Raw genomic sequence first — 16,673 nt, 5'->3', positions numbered from 1 at the left:
GGGGTAGGGGGGGTAGGGGTGGAGTGTAAGAAGCTGGCATGCAGGGCAGCCAGCGGATGGAAGCCCAAGTAGCAGAACCCAGGGGGGAAAGGTCTCCTTTTGTGTGTATGTGTATGTGTATGATGGTGAACCTGTCTTTCCTCCACCTCGGCCACTGCCATCTCCTCCTCCTCCTACTACTACTACTACTACTACTACAGCTACCTGGCCCCCAAGGCTGAGAGGAAACCCTGGGCTGATGACTGCCCTCCTCACCGCCCGGCCCTGTTGCCCCTTCCTTTCCGCTGGACTGTACTGCACCGTACCGTATCGCAGGCCGACATTCCGTTCGTACTTCTTACCCAGGGTGCGTGTTGTGCGTGTATCGCCTGTATGCGTTTATATGTATGTGTCTGTGTGTCTGTCTGTATGTGTGTCTGTATGTGTGTGTCACATGGTTATGATTCTGGTAGCGCACCGTGATGTCACCTACCTGGGTCCGGGGTGCCGTACGGGCCAGAGGGCTCCTGCTTCCTCACACTGTGACAACCGCCATCACATCCACAAGATACCCTTTTCCCCTCCAAGGCGCCCGCGTACCAGTTCTCCTTTCCCCCTCCCCCCCACTCCCCACTCCCCCTCCCCCCCCGCGCCCCAGTCATCGGCAAGGAGAAGCGCGAGGAGGCCCTGTCCCGGTTCCAACACGACCCGCACTGCGGAGTGCTGGTCATGGATCAGGTGGGTGGGAGGGGGGGGAGAATGTGTGTGTGTGTGTGTATTGGGGGGGGAGGAACGGGTACCGGCTTGGCGCGATTTCCTCCGACGGCGATTGGAGCTGGCGGGGGAACGGGCGGGGGGCAATGGTGATGGTGGGTCTTCACCGTCGTCTAATTCACGAGGGGGCAGTGGTACCCGAAGGCGGGAAAGCCTATGCATGCGCGCATCCCCTTGCTCACCTTTCCCGCCAAAGCTGCCTCCACCCTCGCCACTCGCAGCTGGGTGCCGTAGGTTTGGATCTGTCGTTCGTGTCGTACGTCCTGCTGATGGAGCCCCTGGAGGACGTGAGCTTGGAGCAGCAGGTCTGTATGTATGTATCTATGTGTGTGGGGCGGGGGGGGGGAGAAGTGTAGGGTGTGTGCGAGGGGTCTGTTTTGCGGCGTTTCGGGATTATGTGTCCTACGGGTCTGGATTTATAAAAGTGGGTTAAAGTGGGGTATCTCACTCACCTTTGTGTGTGTTTGTGTGTACGTGTGGGTGGGTGGGGCAGTACTGCGACTGTCCGGTACCATGCACAAGAAATACCACACAAAAGTGAGTGAGATAAACCTCCACAAACGCAGCTCTGTAGCGAAATCCCCCGTGGTGGTGCGTGGTCCCGCTTTCTGTGGTCAGTCCGGGGCCCCGCCACCGCTATCTCGCTGCTGTTGCTGTCTGTGGTTGTTTGCTTTTGCTGCCTACATCATGTCATTGTCGAACCCCATCTTCATGGGTGGTTGGTGGTTATGCTCAGGTGGTTAGTCGCGCTCACCGCATGGGTGCCAGGCGGGCGGTGGAGGTGGAGACCCTGGTCATGAGGGGCAGCGCGGAGGAGGTCCTGCTTAGGCAACTGGACGACCGGAGGAGGAGGAGGGACTGGACGACGCCGCGGACAGCGCAACAGCCACAGGTGCTGTGTCACAAGCTGCAGCAGCAGCAGCAGGAGGAGGAGGCGGAGGAGGTGGACTTGCTACACAACAAACATTGCACCGGCGGCAGTGGTGGCGGCAGTGGCGACCGCGGCGGCGGGTGGTCCGATGTGCGATGTCCCGATCGTGAGGGGGACCCGCGGGTCGCTGAGGACCTCGAGGGTACGGTGCAGGTATGTATACGGCGTACGGTGCGTACGATGTCGTTGTCGGTTGGCACCGGGCGGTTGGTGGCTTGTGTAGGGTTTATCATAATGGTGCAGAGGAGGAAGGAAAGTTGAGTGGGTGGGGATGAGAATGGGATTGTGAACCCCAGTTGAGACCTGCGCATACATTTGTAACGGCGCTGGTGGAGGGGGTGAAGGGACGGAGCGACCAACGTCTTCCCCCACCCGGCGGGAACTCTGTGCTGAAGCGGCTCTCATTTCCTCTTCCGCTTGACTTTCTGCCGTACATTTACATGTATAAATAAAAACACATTGTGTTTCTGTACGCCTCCGCACTGGTAATTGTAGGTGGACCGCCGTGCGCTGCGCAACCAGTTGTTCCTGCTGATGCAGAAGGTGCGGCTGGGTGGGAGAAGAGGGGCGGGCAGCGGCGGCAACGGGGATGGTGGCGGCGGCTGGAGTGGGGTTGGGGCCAGTCTTGTCAGCGGTAGCAGCGGTAGTGGCAGCGGGCTGCACAGGCTGCTGGTACAAGGCGGCCGCCGCGGCGAAGGAGCCGCCGCCGCCGCCGCCGCCGGCAGCAACAGCACCGGCGGCAGCGATGCCATTGGCCTTGAGGCCATCAGCGCTGGATCTATCGCAACAGGCCGTAGCGCCGTCACTGCAGTTGCGGCGGCGGCTGTTAGCGCAGCGGACCCAGCGGCCGCCAGCACCACTGCAAGCGCCGCGAGCGCCTCAACCATCACAACCACCACAACCGTTGCAAATGCGGTTACTACTCACATTGGCAATGGGGTGATGGCTGCACCTGGGGTGAATGTGGCAGTGGCGGCGGCTGGCAGCGGGGGAGCAGGGCCAGTAGTGACCCATGGGTTTGTTCAGCAGGAGGGGGTTGCGGAGGAGCAGAAGGCCCCCAAACGGCGCCGGGTGCGGTTCGCGGGGGAGGAGGGGGAATGAGGGGTGTATGGCGGTGTGGACAGATTGCCAAGGGCGCGTCTTCCTGCTCACATCCTCACATTGCAATCGTACGACGGGAAACCACTTCTTGGGGCCTTGGGCCCATTCCTTGTGTGCGGTTGTGTTCAGTGGCCTAGGGCACTAGGTGGATAAGTCCACCCCCCACCACTCAACCCAAGAACTACATCTCTCTGTATGTATGCATACACGTCTGTGATGGCAGATGGCCATGCATTATTTCTGATGATGGAATAAGACTCCGCTCCCGGTAGGTTTTGGCCATGCGCGTTTTCCCTGTGCAGTCTAGGTTGTTATCATCTAGGTGAGTGGTGTAGTGTACTGCAGTGCTTCACCGATGAACCACACATTTATGTTCTGCACCTCTAGTGAACGTGACAGTGGCATTTGTTTTGCATTTGATTAATATGTTCGCGTGTATGTATAAACATGTATTATGTGACAAAATTCCGCTGCACACACCCTGATGAAGATGATGATGATGATGAAGATGATGATGAGCCGGAATGACGGGGAAGACAGAGCCACATGATTGATTGGACCTCTACCAGTTCCTAGGGGTCATGCTTCCGGCAAACTCGACACATGTCAACTCGGTGTCCTCTGCTATTTGGGTGCGGCAGCAGTTGGCTTTGATTCCTTGTCCTCGTCACCATCCTCTTCATCGTCGCCCTTCAACATGGCTCTCCCCGCGCACCACTAAGGGTGGACGGGAGGCCGGTTGCGCACGGCCTCTGTGGATGCAGAAGCCTCTTCCCCCCACCAGACACATGATTTCACCAAAAACACAACATCCCCCGCTCTGCTCTGGAGCCGAGGTTGTGGAGGCAGCAGGAGCACCAGCAGAAGGAGCGGACTGCGGCGAGGAGCAGCAGCAGCAGAGCGCCGCATGCACTCTCTCCTGTAACACACTGCGACGGGTATATGACGGAGAGGAGCTCCATCCAGTCTCAGCCCATTCACTGAGGACTCCGCAGGGCACAAGCGGGATCCCCCGTGAGACGCCCTCCTCGGCTGCGATCAGCTCGTAACAAGGTTTCCGACCTCTCTTGAGCTGTTGCGCGCCTTTGTGGGGGTGTTCGCCCCCACCAACCAAAAGGCCCAAGCCATCCTGCCGTACCTCCTCCTCCTGCCTAACACTGGTGTCCCTGCACTCGGAGGAACTTGCTAGTCAACACTAAAACGTATGAGGCTTGCCGGCCGGCACACCCACACACCTACAAAGTCGTTGCCATCTCTAAGCCATGGTCAACGACGGCAAGCGATACGAACAAACACATGCGGGCTCTGTAGGCGCCCTACTGTTCCGGGTAACACCATCACCGCCGCCGCAACACCAAAACGCATCAGCCTCTTATCCCGGACCCCCAGAATCCTTTCACGACGCCGGAGAAGATTCAGAAGCTCCTCCTACTCCTCCCCCCCTCCTGTCTCTGCAGCTCCCTTGTGCGGCCCGCACAGACCTCAACACAGCGAAACGCCCCTCCTGCCACTGGGGGGGCCCTCCCCCCCCAAGTTGCCACCGCCTTAAACGCACACAGGAGGACCAACACCGCCGGAGCTGAAGACAGCGGAAGATCAGCACCATGGGCGCTGCTTAACACGGCATCCCACCCCTTTTTGGGGCTCCCCCCCACCCCAACCCCCTGTGTCTACGAACGCCATCCACCAGCTAGCTGCTACACCCCACTTCATATCGCAGCGTGTAAACGTTCACACGAATGCGCAGTAGCGGGCGGTAGATAGCGCCCCATGCTTCAGGTTACAGCTGCGGCGAGCACGCAGCTCCCCCACGGCAACTCCCTCATTGGGCGCAACGGTCGCAGTGGCGGAAGGGCGGGTGGGCGGGCGGCACCAGCTTGCCATCACTTCCACCTTTTGCCGTCCACGTTCCCATGTCAAGCAGGTCCGGGGTATTTTCCCCTCCAAGAACATAGGAGGGGTTGCGACCCCTCTCCCACCTGCAACCTTTTCCCACTAGGTATTATTATTATTTCATCGCCGTCCTACCGGCTCCCCCACCACACACCCCACCACCACCCCGCCCTTCACTGCCCTTCCCCCCCCCGGATGTCACGCTACACCATCATGGAGCGCCCCAGGCCGCCCAGACCCATACCACCCAGACCGTACATAAGGCCACCACCACCCATTCCGCCCATGTCGTACAGACTCCGCTCCAACCGATCCTTCTTGGTGCGCCCGCCTGGCGGCCCGGACTGTTGTACGACACAATGTACGCAGGGGGGAGGTATGGCTGTCACGCAAGGTTTTCGGTGCCGCACACGGGAAGCGGGGGCAGGCTGCGAATAACAAGCAGCAAGCAACGGTCCCCCACCACTCTACCCTACCCCCGCACGCACACATCCGTCTTCCTTCCGCAAATGAAAATCCCATGTACCCGCCAAGTCCGCATTCGGGCCGTACCAGGGTCCAGGATCCTCTTTTCTCTTTCCATTCCCCCCTTCAATCTCCCGCATAACCACCACCCGCCCAACCGGCCCCTGCAGCGGTCCGTCCTCCCCCCCCACCTGCATGAAGTCATGTTGCACCAGGTTGGCTCTCAGCAGCAGCGCCCGGGTGTCCCGGCAGTACGCCTCACCCGCGGACAGCACCCGGGAGAAGGTGGTGGCGCGCAGGTCGGCCTTGCTGGCGTACAGCACCTGGCGGAACCAGAGGGCGCGGGAGGGGAGGGGAAGAGGAACCACGAGCGAGTGAGAGAGAGGAGGAGGGGGAAAAGAGGGGGTTAGGACAAGGGAGATACCCGCCACCATCTGCCTATCCACTCGCCTTGCCAGCAAGAAGCTCCGTTCTCGTGATCTCACAGACCACAGCGCTACTGCGTCCCCTCGACCCCTCCTTCGTTCTCCCCATCTGTTCCTCTGTCCCTTTCCCCGGGCCCCAACCCGCCACACGGTCCTTTCCCTCCACCAACTCCCTGTCTCCCCCCCCGCCCACACACAGCCCCCGCCCAGGGTTTCCCACCTTGGTGGCCGAGTCAATTCTGGCGGAGATGGCCCCGTCCATAATGAGACCCGCCAACTGCTTCTCCAAATCGCTATGGACGGGACGGGACGGGACGGCAAGGGAGGGGGGAGAGGGGTATTGTGTGCAAGCTAATACCGCAACTTGACAGCCGACGTCCCAAGCCGCAGCCACTGGAGGGGCCCAAAGCAACCAGGCAAATGCCCCGGGTAGCCCCCAGGTAGGGTATTGAAATATGTGAGTGTGTGTGTGTTGAGGGAGGGTCTAGGGAGAGGGGGAGCAAGGGGGTGCATTGCGGGATCAACACCACTGCACACATATGGCGAAGGTGGGACTTGCTGGCCCTTGTGGCCTGGTGGGTTCCACCAGAACACGAACTTACAACGGGCTTGTTGGTGTTGTGAGTGGACATGTGACAGGAGAAGCGTGGCTGATAAATCCTCCTTACCCTCTTCTCCCCTTCCTTTCCTTTCCCCATCCTAACGCCTCACGAACTCCCCCCGATATCACCACACCTGCTGTCCCGTCCCCCCTTAGACGACTTCCCTTTGCCCCCACCTCCTTCACCACCACCATCACTTTGGTGACCTTCAGTTGCGGTTCCATCTCCTCCCTTCCCCCGCGGCGCTTTCCCTTTCCGTACCTCCCCTCCCCATTGCTTTGGGCTGGGGTAGTTGTCTCTACTAGCATTCTGCATCCTGCGAACCCTCCCTCCCCCTCCCCCCCCCCCGGCACTCTCACCCCACGGGTGTGTTGAAGGCCACCGCCATGGTCGCCAGGTTGACGGAGGAGAAGGGCTGCACGTACTGGCACAGAGCTCGGTGGCGGATGAGCGCGTACAGCTGGGGCACGTACTGCAGCAGGGGGATGGGGGGTGGGAGGAAGGGTGAAAAGGGAGGAGGGAGGAGCGGGGTGGGGCATCACGGTTCTGCCCCGTTGGCCTCTTCCCTTACATCCCTGAACCCCTCCCCTCCCCTCCCCTCCCCTCCCCACCTCCGCCACGTGCATGTCCAGCAGCAACGTGGGTTTCAGCGCCTCCAGGCACCGCAGAGCGGAGGCATACTGGCTGTTATAGAAGGCGTGGACGAGCTCGCGAATCTGAATCAGAGGGGGGAAGGGGGCCGAAGGGGGGAAGACGACAGGGTACGACAGGGTAGGGGGAAACGAAATAGGTGCACAGGTGTGTCCGCCGAATCATAGCCTCGCAAGGCGCGCACACACAGTTGCGCATGCGGCGGCGCCATGCACCAACACCCGCGTGGGCGGGAGATGCGGCGGCAAGGATTCTTCCATTCGCTGGTCATTCCCTCCTTCACTTTCAAATTTCTATGTCTACCATCGGCTCAGGCGGTGGCTTCTCCAGCTAGGAGAAGAAACCCCCCCACCTCCTTTTCTTTCCCTGTTTCCCCCCCCCTGGACTACCCATCTATTTCGGGTATCTGCTCCATTCGCCAGTGGTTCGTCTTACCCGTTCGTCCCCTCCCTCCTCTTCCCTCCCCTCCCCCCCCCCGGGGTTACCTCGGGTGCCAGCTCCAGGACCTCCCGGAAGCCAATGTTGGAAATGACCCGGGTGCGCAACTCGGATCGGTCGAGGGAGGCCAGCGCACACAGACTGCCGTACACCGCCAAGTCATGCAGCGCGATGACGTCAGAATACGATGAGCCCAACTCGGGACTGACCTGCGCGCGGTGTGTGTATACATATGTATGTATGTATGTATGTATGTATGTATGTATGTATGTATGTATGTATGTATGTATGTATGTATGTATGTATGTATGTATGTATGTATGTATGTATAAAGAAACGCAGGCGTGGAGGGGGCCACGATAGGAGGTAGGAAGATGAGCGATTGACTGAGTGGATGGGGACCGGCCCGCGCATCTGCCAGTTCAACTTTCCAGAGTTATTTGCCGTCTTGACAATCCCCTATAGGGGCTGCACGTTACCACCACCACACTCTCCTCACCCGCTCCCTCCCTCCCTCCCTCGGGCCGGCCCCACCGCAGCCCCTCCTGCATTAATCCATTTTCTCTTCCCCCCCCCACTGACTGATCCAACCCGGGACAGAACCCCCCTCCCCCTTCCCCCCCCTGCCCCCAGGGCCCCCTCCCGTCCCTCCCCCCCCCTGCCCCCAGGGCCCCCTCCCGTCCCTCCCCACCTCGCAGAACTTCCTGGCCGCCTGCTTGAACTTCTTGTTGTGCAGCAGGTGCAGCCCGCTGGCCGCCCTCAACTTGGCGGTGGTAACCGGGTCGCTGGACACGTCGGGCGTGGACTCAGCCTTGCCAATCTGGAGGGCGGCGGGGAGGGTTGTGTGCGTGCATGTGTGTGTGTGTGTGTGTGCATGTGTGCGTGCATGTGTGTGTGCGTGTGTGTTTTGGGTGGGGAGGAAGGAGAAAGAGGGGTAAATTACACGTACCACAAGTCGAGGATACCAAACTTGCAGACCGCTGCTGCTGCTTGAGTCCAGAGCAACAATAACTGACGCGAGTGTGCGAAGTTGAAAATGTACTTCGACATTTTTTCGGCGTCGTGTACCAGTACTCTTGCACTCACACATTGCAAGCAACAAGCGGTCCACCGCTAGCGGTACCGCAGTAGGGGGTATGTGCGGCCACTGTGAAGCACATAATGGAGCGCGCTGCAGATGTGGCTGAAAAGATAACATCGTGCTGGATTATGGTAAAAGGCCTGAGCGGCAGGAAACGTGAAGCCGGCCCCGGCGCCGGCCCCGGCTTTCACAGACGGGCCCCTGCACCTGTGCGGAACCTGTAACTTGGTAGTATTACTAGTAGTAGTGGTGACCTCGTAAAAAGACGTAGTAAGCTGGTCGTCTGCCTGGCGCCCCCCCCCCGCGGCTTTCACGGAAATAACAACCCTTGGGCCCCGCCCACTACCCCGCCCACTACCCCAGAGACACACACACACACCCAGACACAGGAACACAAACGCACGTGCAGTCGACACGCACACAGGTGCACTGTTGAACCTGGAGCCCTTCTCACATAGTTCGCCACGTGGACAAAGTTTCCCAGCTCCAGCGCCGTACGGATAACAGCCAGGCACATGGCCACCACGTGGCGAGATGTCGTACAGTAGTCCCTTGTACGAACATAGCACTTGAAGGCCGTCTGATGATGTAGTAGGGAAGAGGGGAGGAGGGAGGGCGCTGGCGGGGAGAGGGAAACAGGGACTTGGTTGCGTCTGACACAAAACACATCGGCCCCTCTTGAATGCAAACCGCCCAGACGCTGCTCGCCTTGTTATTACCAACAACAACAACCCCCACCATCAACCATGATAACACAGTCGGCTACTGTCCAATGCCCGCATTTCCCTCTTCATTAGTACTTGTTTCACGTGTCGTACTTACCTGCAGGTCTCCCCTGTCGTACGCCCAATCCCCGAGATCCGAATGCCCCATGCGGATGCTCTCCTTCATCAGAGCGGCCTTGAAGCTCTTCATGTGGAGGAAGGAAGGAAACGGCAAACGGGGGGTTGGGTGGGGTTGGGAGGGTGGAAGGGAGGAGGGCTTGTGGTGAGGACCCGTGAACCGCAGCAAGCGAACCCGCACGCACACGGAATATATCCCACGGGTGTGTCTGTGGGAACATGGACGGTGAGGTTGGTCAGTAGGAGGTGCGGGCCGGGGCCGGTGCAGGCGGCCCCAGTGGGCGAGTTAAGAAACGGGATCTCCCTCCTCTCCAACGTCCCCGTTCAGTAAGTAAAGCAATTAGTTCCGGTGTCAAACTGTATCAAAGCAGCAAGAACCAAACCGAGTTTTACTAAAATTAAACGCAGGGAGGAGCACCTGGATGACAGGGACTCCCACTTTGACACATGTACGGCACAAGGCGCGACCGAGGGAGGAGACACGGGCGGGGCCCGGGGAGTACATGAAGAATTGAATTCCCCATGTCCCACTCCAAACGGGAGCCCTGTTCTGGGCCCCTGGTTACCTGGAGCTCAGATTCCAGCCGCTCTCCCTTGGCTGCAGACCTGCGTTCAGTGGCGTCCACCCAGGACCTGCAGAGACAAAACCAGGAGGGAGCGAAGGTAGCGGAAGAAAAGCCCCCAAGGAGGGGGGTAGGAAGAGGCGGGGGTAGGGGGGATACAAGGGCAAACGAAAGGGGGAGGAACCCATCATGAGGGGAGGGGGGTTGACATGTTGGTGAAACTAATTTGAAACACAATGCGAGCGTACAAGCACGGGTTTGGGACATGTATGCTGGAACCCCAGGGCCTCCCTCTCTCCCACACCTGTCCATGTTATAACACGATCCCAGGCGTCCATTAATCTTGGTGACAACCTCTTGGTACCGGTGCGTGTTCTCGGTCTGGAAAGACATCATCGGGCAAGACTGGACTCAGGAAGGGACTGACGTCAGCAGGTCGACAAAACCCCCAATATGTCCACGAGAGTTGGACTGGGATTGCATAAATGACCAACGTTTCACGACGTCTGCGGAAACGGGATAAGAGAAAGACCGTCCTAACCATGAAAGGACACACCTTCTTGAGCTCGTCATGTGCCATTCTGAGCGCTTCCAGCTCTAGTGGCTTGCCCGCAGTCCGGTCCGCGATAAAGAGGAGCCGATCTATTTTGGCATGCCCAGTGTAATTTGAGATGTAGGCCTGTTGAACCAGGACCATAACCAGTATTGAAATAAACCGAGCGCTAGAATAGTTTTCCAATACAGCTCTGGACGTGGGCGCATGGTAGGTCAACTTCTCACCTCCAGGTCGAAGGAACCATGGTCCGCAACAGGGTTATCCTCTTCCATGCTAGTAGCCATTAGCAGATGGCCGCCGACAGGCCGTCCGCAACAAAGCCCCTGCTTACTACTGTGGTACCGTGACACCGAGTAAATCTGTAACCACAACTTAGGGGACACGTCTCTAGTCCTAGCAAAATGGAGAGGTGTACTCTTCGTGTCACGCCTAATCCACGAGCTAAGTTGCCTGCGTGACAGTTAGAATGGCGGTTGGGTTTGAGAATATGATACCTGTTACCTTTGTTAACTGTTCAACATGAAACAATAGAGCGAACGTGAAGCAATAAAACAGCCGCAAAACAATTCAATGATCGCCCATTTCCCGGGACCAGGCTCCTCTCGACGCGTTTCGGAGCCCCAAGACTCCATCTGCAGACGTCGTGCCGTACATCTGCCTCTGCTGCTGTTTACTGGCGGCTGGTTGAAAGCAGGCTGGTTGGCTGCCACGCAACCCGAGCACCTCAGTCCGGCCCAGAGGTCGGCAAACCCTGAATAACTGTCACGGGTACTGGTGCCAGGGTCGAATAACTGTATGGAATTTTTTTGGTAAAAGCCGAGGAAAGGTCGTCAATTGACTGTTCGTTATGAGAACCTCTCAAAGCTAGCGTTTACCTCCTTGCAAAATGGAAGGTTTGGTAACCAAATGATGAAGTTTACAGCTTCAAAACTGCGCAAACCTGCCTTTTGGGGGGAATTTCTGCACCCTGCCGTACGGCTGCCGTACCAGCGATGAAGAATAGAGTTGAATTTCTGCAACGGGTACAACGGAAGGACCCGCTGTACCAGCGGCGTTTGCCGACCCCTGGTCCGGCCGCTTCATCCACACATGGGCTATGGCATACAGCGTATCTTTTACAAGGGAAGGCGCTTGAGCACGTCCATTCAGCATGCGGCAGCAGAGACAGCGCAGAGAACAAAAAAAATCCGAGAATCGGTCCACCTACCACGAAACTCACCTACCGTAAAGGCGGAAGTCTATCACCCAGGCGCCCAAAGCAACAAAGAATTACCAAAGGTTGCCACAAAATGGGGGCGGGTGCGGCCTGCATGAAACCATACCGCGTCGAGCCAGTCAACCAATGATATACATGAAAGGCAGCCAGCAAGGAGCGCGCTGGAGGAGCAGCCTGCGCAGAGCGCCAACGTCACATAGATACACAAGGTTTCAGATGAAATAAGTTTTGCGGAGGCCCAAACAACACACTCCATCTCCGTCATCTCTCCATGGGCACAATCTTCCTTCCCATCATCTTCCATCATCTCTCTCCATGGGTAGAGCCTACGGCGGTCTATGCCCTCTCGCCATTCACAACCAAACCAAAATATTTGTATCCCCCCCAACCCAATCACCGCTACAAGTACGCTACAAATACACCACCATCAAAAAGAATACGTGGGCTTGGGGGCGCGCGGTTTGTGCGATAGATCCATGCAGCGCTCTACTACTACTGCTGCCGCTACAGATACTACTACTACTACTGCTGCGCTGCTGCAGCTGCTGCGCCCCCCCCGCTACGTGTGCTCCTAACGCTTCCAACACCACCACAGCACCAAAAAAGCATAATCAGAAACCAATACACGGGTAACGAATGTCACTGTGTGTGCGCCTCACGTCGTGTCAAGCTCCGCAATCTACGGCGCACGCGCGCACACCGCCGAAAGCCGAGAGAGAGAGAGACGAGGTTCTCTGCCGCTGTGGTGAATTGGCGCGACTCCGCTGCGGCCGCTGCAGCACCATAGCAGCCGGGCCACGACCACCGTTGCGCACGCTATCTTGGCTGCTGCTTTCTTTTTTTGTTATTTTTGGTACAGAATTCTCTACATCTTGAAAATTTTCACACGCGACACCACAACGCCATGCCCGTGCCGCGGGGCCATAATTGCTATTATATACGCACCCATCACCTGCCCTAAAAAGCTAGGTCAGACCCCATTCCATTAGAGACTTCAGTCACATGCGCAACCAAGGCCGCAGGATGCCACGTACACACAAATCATGTGCCTTCCAGTCGACGTCCCACCTTCGAGAAATCAAACGACACAATAGCAGCCTCTTCCGTTGACCACCTACAAATATGCAGTTAGCCTTCTTCACAGCTTCTATCAATCATCATCAAGAGGCCGTGTTGGGTACCTAGATGCGCGCCCTGGTCAACCTCGCCCTCCCAGATCGCCAATCCAGGCGCCTCCTACCAGGCCGATCAGGCCTCTGTCACACAACCCCCAACTTAGCTATAAAACCTGCGGCCGCGCCTGTAGAGTAACAGCCAAAACCAAGCACCCCCAAAAAGAAAAAAGGGTATATGACAAAACTGTGTTGCCCGCCCTGGTCTCGGCGTGCAGAGACCCACCTCCATCCCCCCTCCCCACATCCACCCACCACCTAGGATCAATCAACAACGATCATGTCGCACGTCGTTTCGTTTCACCAGGGAGCTGCTCCTCCTCCCCCAACCAACTATTCACCCTTGGGTTGGCTGAGCCGTCATGCAAGGCGATGGGGACCAGGCGAAGATGGGAACGGAAAGAGGAGGTCAAGCGAGAGCGAACGCAAAGGACCAGGTAGGTAGGCAGGCAGGTAGGCAGACGTCAGGTAGGCAGCGCTTCCTTACCAGGTCGTTTCTCACTCCTTCCCTCTACCTCCTGCCCTTCCCCTCTAATCCTCTTGCCGGCGGCCTCTTCCTCCTGCGGTCTCCCCCCCAGAACAATCGCCCTCAAAACACCGCGTACAGGTGTGATCGTGTTTGGTCGTCTGTCTATCCGCTCCTTCTAGAAGCAGGGAGAGCAAAAGAGCCAGATATCCATATTCCCTCCGCCGCCGACTTCAAAACCAGCCTACTCCCACGTTTCCAGCGCCCGCCCGCCCTCTACCTCCCTACTCCCTGCCCGTTCCTCACCCCTAGCAACACCCGCCACCTCACCCCAGCAAGCTGGCAGCAGAGCAGCCGCACACACAGGCACCGCGGCACGGGCAACAGGCAGGCTTTGCAAAGGTAGGTTCACCACAGTCCCCTTGACAAACGGTCCAGGCCAAACCCCCGGTCCGACAACAACAACAACAACAACAACTACTACTACTACTACTAAGCAAGGCCAGACCTGCCGACACCGGGCCAATCCCCCCTAGCGTTACTCCGGATTAACGCCTGCAGCCAACGGACCTGTCCGTGCTTAAAATGTGCTGCAATCACCTGATCTACGGATGGGCCCGAATGCCCCTAGGTAGGGCTGCTGCGAAGGAAAAGAAGGCAGGTGCACAATACCGTCTCCACCGGGGCACATACGCACACCCATCGTGGACTGCAAAGTGGTAAGTGGTACGCAAGTCGATTGCAACCCTAGGCGCCGAGTCGTCCGCACACTCATCATCATCATTATCATCATCGTCGTCCCCTTCCCTACCCGCAGGCCACGCGCGGCCACTGGCCCCTGCTAGACAGCTGAGATGGCGCCGCAGCCGCGGCATCGCACCACCGCCACCCTCGGGACGCGGCAGGGTGCGGCGGCTCAGGGCAGGGCGGCAGGGCGCTGCGGGGAGCCAGGCGCAGAGGGGACGGCGCTGCCACCGCTGCCGCTTCCGCCAGCCCCAGGTGGGGCCCCAGGTGGCGGCGGGGTGACCGCCCCTGGAGCCGCTGGCGGCACACCGCGGCCGCGACCTCGTCCAAATCCGAATCCCACACCCGCTAAAGGTCCCACTGCCACTTGCTCCTGCAGCAGACAACCCACATCAGCAGCAGCACGGAGGAGGGAGGGAAAGACCACGAACCACGAACGAGTGAGAAGCTGCTGCCACGGAAAGAGTGTAGAAGAGGGAGGGAGGGAAGGTAAGGGGTGAGGGGTGGGTGGGTGGGAAACTAACTATAGATGGAAACCCAATAAGGTAAAACGACTCCCGACAACCAAACCGCAAACGGCTGGAGTGGTAAGGGAGAAGGGTGGGACGGGTGGAAGGGGGCGGAAATCTAAAATTTGCACAACAAAATAGTTTATATCAGCTGCAGATGCAAGAACGCGAGGACATGCGGAAAGGCAGGACGAGGCCACAACAACGCATTTAAGCGCATCAGGTCTGTGCAAGGCTGCGAGCAGCACTGCACGAAGAGTAAAGAGTATGCTAGAGGGCATTTCTGAGGCCGAGCTCGGGCTTTGGGCCAAGACATGTCGCCATTTGTCGTACCCTGGGCCCATGAGAGGAGCCTCCGTGATGGAATGGGCTCCCTGGAGCCTCCGGCAGCGCCGCCGCACCGGCGGAAGAAGCGGCGGCGGCGGCGGCGGCTGCTCCGCTGACGGCGGTGCCGGAGGCTGCAGCCGCCGCCGCCGGTGCGCTTGCCGGCCCTCCGCTCATCCGTCTCGGGGCAGGCGGCCGCCCGGACGCCGCCGGCTGTCGGGGCTCGTCAGGCCCCCCGCGGGGCGGCAACGGTGAAGCCCCCCCTGCCGCTGCCGCCCCCGGGCCTGACGGTGCCGCCACCGCTGCTGGGTCGCGCCGCCAGCTGGCGGCATCATCAGCATGGCCGTGATGGCCACCACCGTACACGTGGTAGTGACCGCCAGCGCCGCCGCCGCCGCCGCCACCACCACCACCACCGCCGCCACCACCACCACCGCCAGCGCCCCGACCATGACCTTGGTGAAAACTGGCATACTCAGCGCCGCTGCTGCGACGGCCGCCGCCGCCACCACCGCCGTCGGCGCCGCTCACCCGCGCGGCGCGGCGGCGCTCATGGCGACGGGCCCGTGCCGGCTGGCCGCCGCGGCGGATCTTGGAACCGCCGCCGCTGCCATCACTCTCACTGCCGTCAGTGAGTAAGCTGGGGTCGCTGCTGTCGGCGCCGCCGCTGGCGGAACCGACGGCGCGGAGGTGCGGAAGCAAAAGCGGAACCACAGGCGGCGCTGGGTCTGCTGGGGGAACGGCCGCTGCGATGGCGCCACCGCCACCGCTACCACCGCTCCCTGCATCGCTAGCAGTTGCACCAGCGGTGGCAGCGGCCACGACTGCCGCGGTCATCGCCTCGTCCGCCGTCGCATTCGACTGCCGCCGGCTGCCGCGGCCGCGGCGGCCACGGCGCGTTTTCCGCTTCTTCGGGGCTTCTTCGCCGGCGGCAGCAGCTGGAGCACCGCCGCCGGCTGCGGCTGCCGCTACATCATCATCCTCGTCGTCATCATCACTGCCTGCAGCCGCAGCTTCATTAGGGGGTGCGGCGGCAGCGGCGCCGCTAACACCATTGCCACCGCCACCCCCACCGCCGCCGGTCTCGTCGGGCACCTCCGGCGCCGTCGGCAGGCCTGGCTTGGCTGACAGCCCCATCGCCGCCAAGGCCGCCATCACGCTCACCTCCGAAACCTCGCCTGATTGGATTGGCGGCAGCTGACACCTGGCGATATTATTGCCACCTCTGCCCCTGCTGGCACGACTGCCGTATCCACCACCACCGCCGCCGCCGTTGCCGCCAGCACCACCGCCGGTACTGCCGTCGCTGTCGCTGGCGTCAGCCGTCGGCGGCCGCGGCGGCAACCCACCGCCAGAGCTGCGGCGACTGCTGCCGCCGCTTTTGTCACCACCAGTGCCTGCGAGCACGGCGAAGGGATTGACCGTCGGATCATTCGCCGCTGGGGGCTGGTGATGTGGCTGCTGCTGCGGCGGCGCTGGCGGGTGCTGCTGGTGGTGTGGCTCGTCCAGGCTGCGGCGGCCGCTCCCGCTGCTGCGGTGCTGCCCAGCACCAAGACCGCTAGGCCCATGAGGCTGGTGCTGACCGTGCTGCTGCTGCCCGCCGCGGCCGCCGCCGCCACCACCACCGGCATCGTTGCTCATCCGCTTCTGTCTCCCTGCCACATGCGCCGCCATGTAGCTGCCGCCCAAGGAAGCGGACCCAGAGGCGGAGGGTGACGAGGCGGTAGCGGAGGCGGTGGCGGCGGGGGAACCGACGGCGGGTGAGCCAGCCTGGCTGCCGGAGACGCGGCGGCGGTTGCCGCCACCGCCGCCGCCCCCGGCGTGGTGTGTCGGCGCGGCGGCCGGTATACCCATCGGGGCCGTCTTATGTGCGGCCTGGTTGATCTCATAGTCCTGTGAATGAAACGGGGTGGGGGAAGTGTGGCAGGGAAGAGGGGGAAA

General features: G+C 60.0%; 4 protein-coding genes across 4 annotated transcripts in view; 2 read left to right on the top strand and 2 right to left on the bottom strand.

The window, feature by feature from the left end:
- The window catches only part of VOLCADRAFT_93875 (uncharacterized protein), a gene marked incomplete at both ends in the record, with an annotated part of 15,910 nt that extends 13,125 nt beyond the window's left edge, over nt 1-2,785 (top strand). Inside the window, 4 exons of the mRNA XM_002953148.1 lie at nt 638-717; nt 975-1,058; nt 1,490-1,837; nt 2,180-2,785. Coding sequence (XP_002953194.1) covers nt 638-717; nt 975-1,058; nt 1,490-1,837; nt 2,180-2,785 — 1,118 coding nt within the window. The remainder of the gene's footprint in view (nt 1-637; nt 718-974; nt 1,059-1,489; nt 1,838-2,179) is intronic.
- A 2,360-nt stretch (nt 2,786-5,145) lies between these two features.
- VOLCADRAFT_63341 (uncharacterized protein) lies at nt 5,146-10,442 on the bottom strand (the record flags this gene model as incomplete). Its single annotated transcript, XM_002953075.1, has 11 exons — nt 5,146-5,466; nt 5,789-5,861; nt 6,530-6,642; nt 6,782-6,886; nt 7,307-7,468; nt 7,951-8,079; nt 8,795-8,920; nt 9,163-9,249; nt 9,749-9,815; nt 10,050-10,126; nt 10,302-10,442. 11 exons carry the CDS (start codon nt 10,440-10,442, stop codon nt 5,146-5,148), a joined length of 1,401 nt encoding a protein of 466 aa, XP_002953121.1.
- Nucleotides 10,443-13,051: 2,609 nt separating this feature from the next.
- On the top strand, nt 13,052-14,392 carry VOLCADRAFT_93873 (uncharacterized protein; the record flags this gene model as incomplete). Its single annotated transcript, XM_002953147.1, has 6 exons — nt 13,052-13,142; nt 13,268-13,296; nt 13,468-13,557; nt 13,717-13,816; nt 13,973-14,154; nt 14,279-14,392. The coding sequence occupies 6 exons, from the start codon at nt 13,052-13,054 to the stop codon at nt 14,390-14,392; spliced, it is 606 nt and encodes a 201-aa protein (XP_002953193.1).
- A 286-nt stretch (nt 14,393-14,678) lies between these two features.
- VOLCADRAFT_93872 (uncharacterized protein) overlaps nt 14,679-16,673 on the bottom strand; it is a gene marked incomplete at both ends in the record, with an annotated part of 6,544 nt that continues 4,549 nt past the window's right edge. Inside the window, 2 exons of the mRNA XM_002953074.1 lie at nt 14,679-15,910; nt 16,316-16,625. Coding sequence (XP_002953120.1) covers nt 14,679-15,910; nt 16,316-16,625 — 1,542 coding nt within the window. The remainder of the gene's footprint in view (nt 15,911-16,315; nt 16,626-16,673) is intronic.

The sequence above is a fragment of the Volvox carteri genome, assembly GCF_000143455.1.
Source record: "Volvox carteri f. nagariensis unplaced genomic scaffold VOLCAscaffold_34, whole genome shotgun sequence".
Taxonomy (NCBI): domain Eukaryota; kingdom Viridiplantae; phylum Chlorophyta; class Chlorophyceae; order Chlamydomonadales; family Volvocaceae; genus Volvox; species Volvox carteri.
This window is presented reverse-complemented; position numbering and strand designations above follow the sequence as displayed.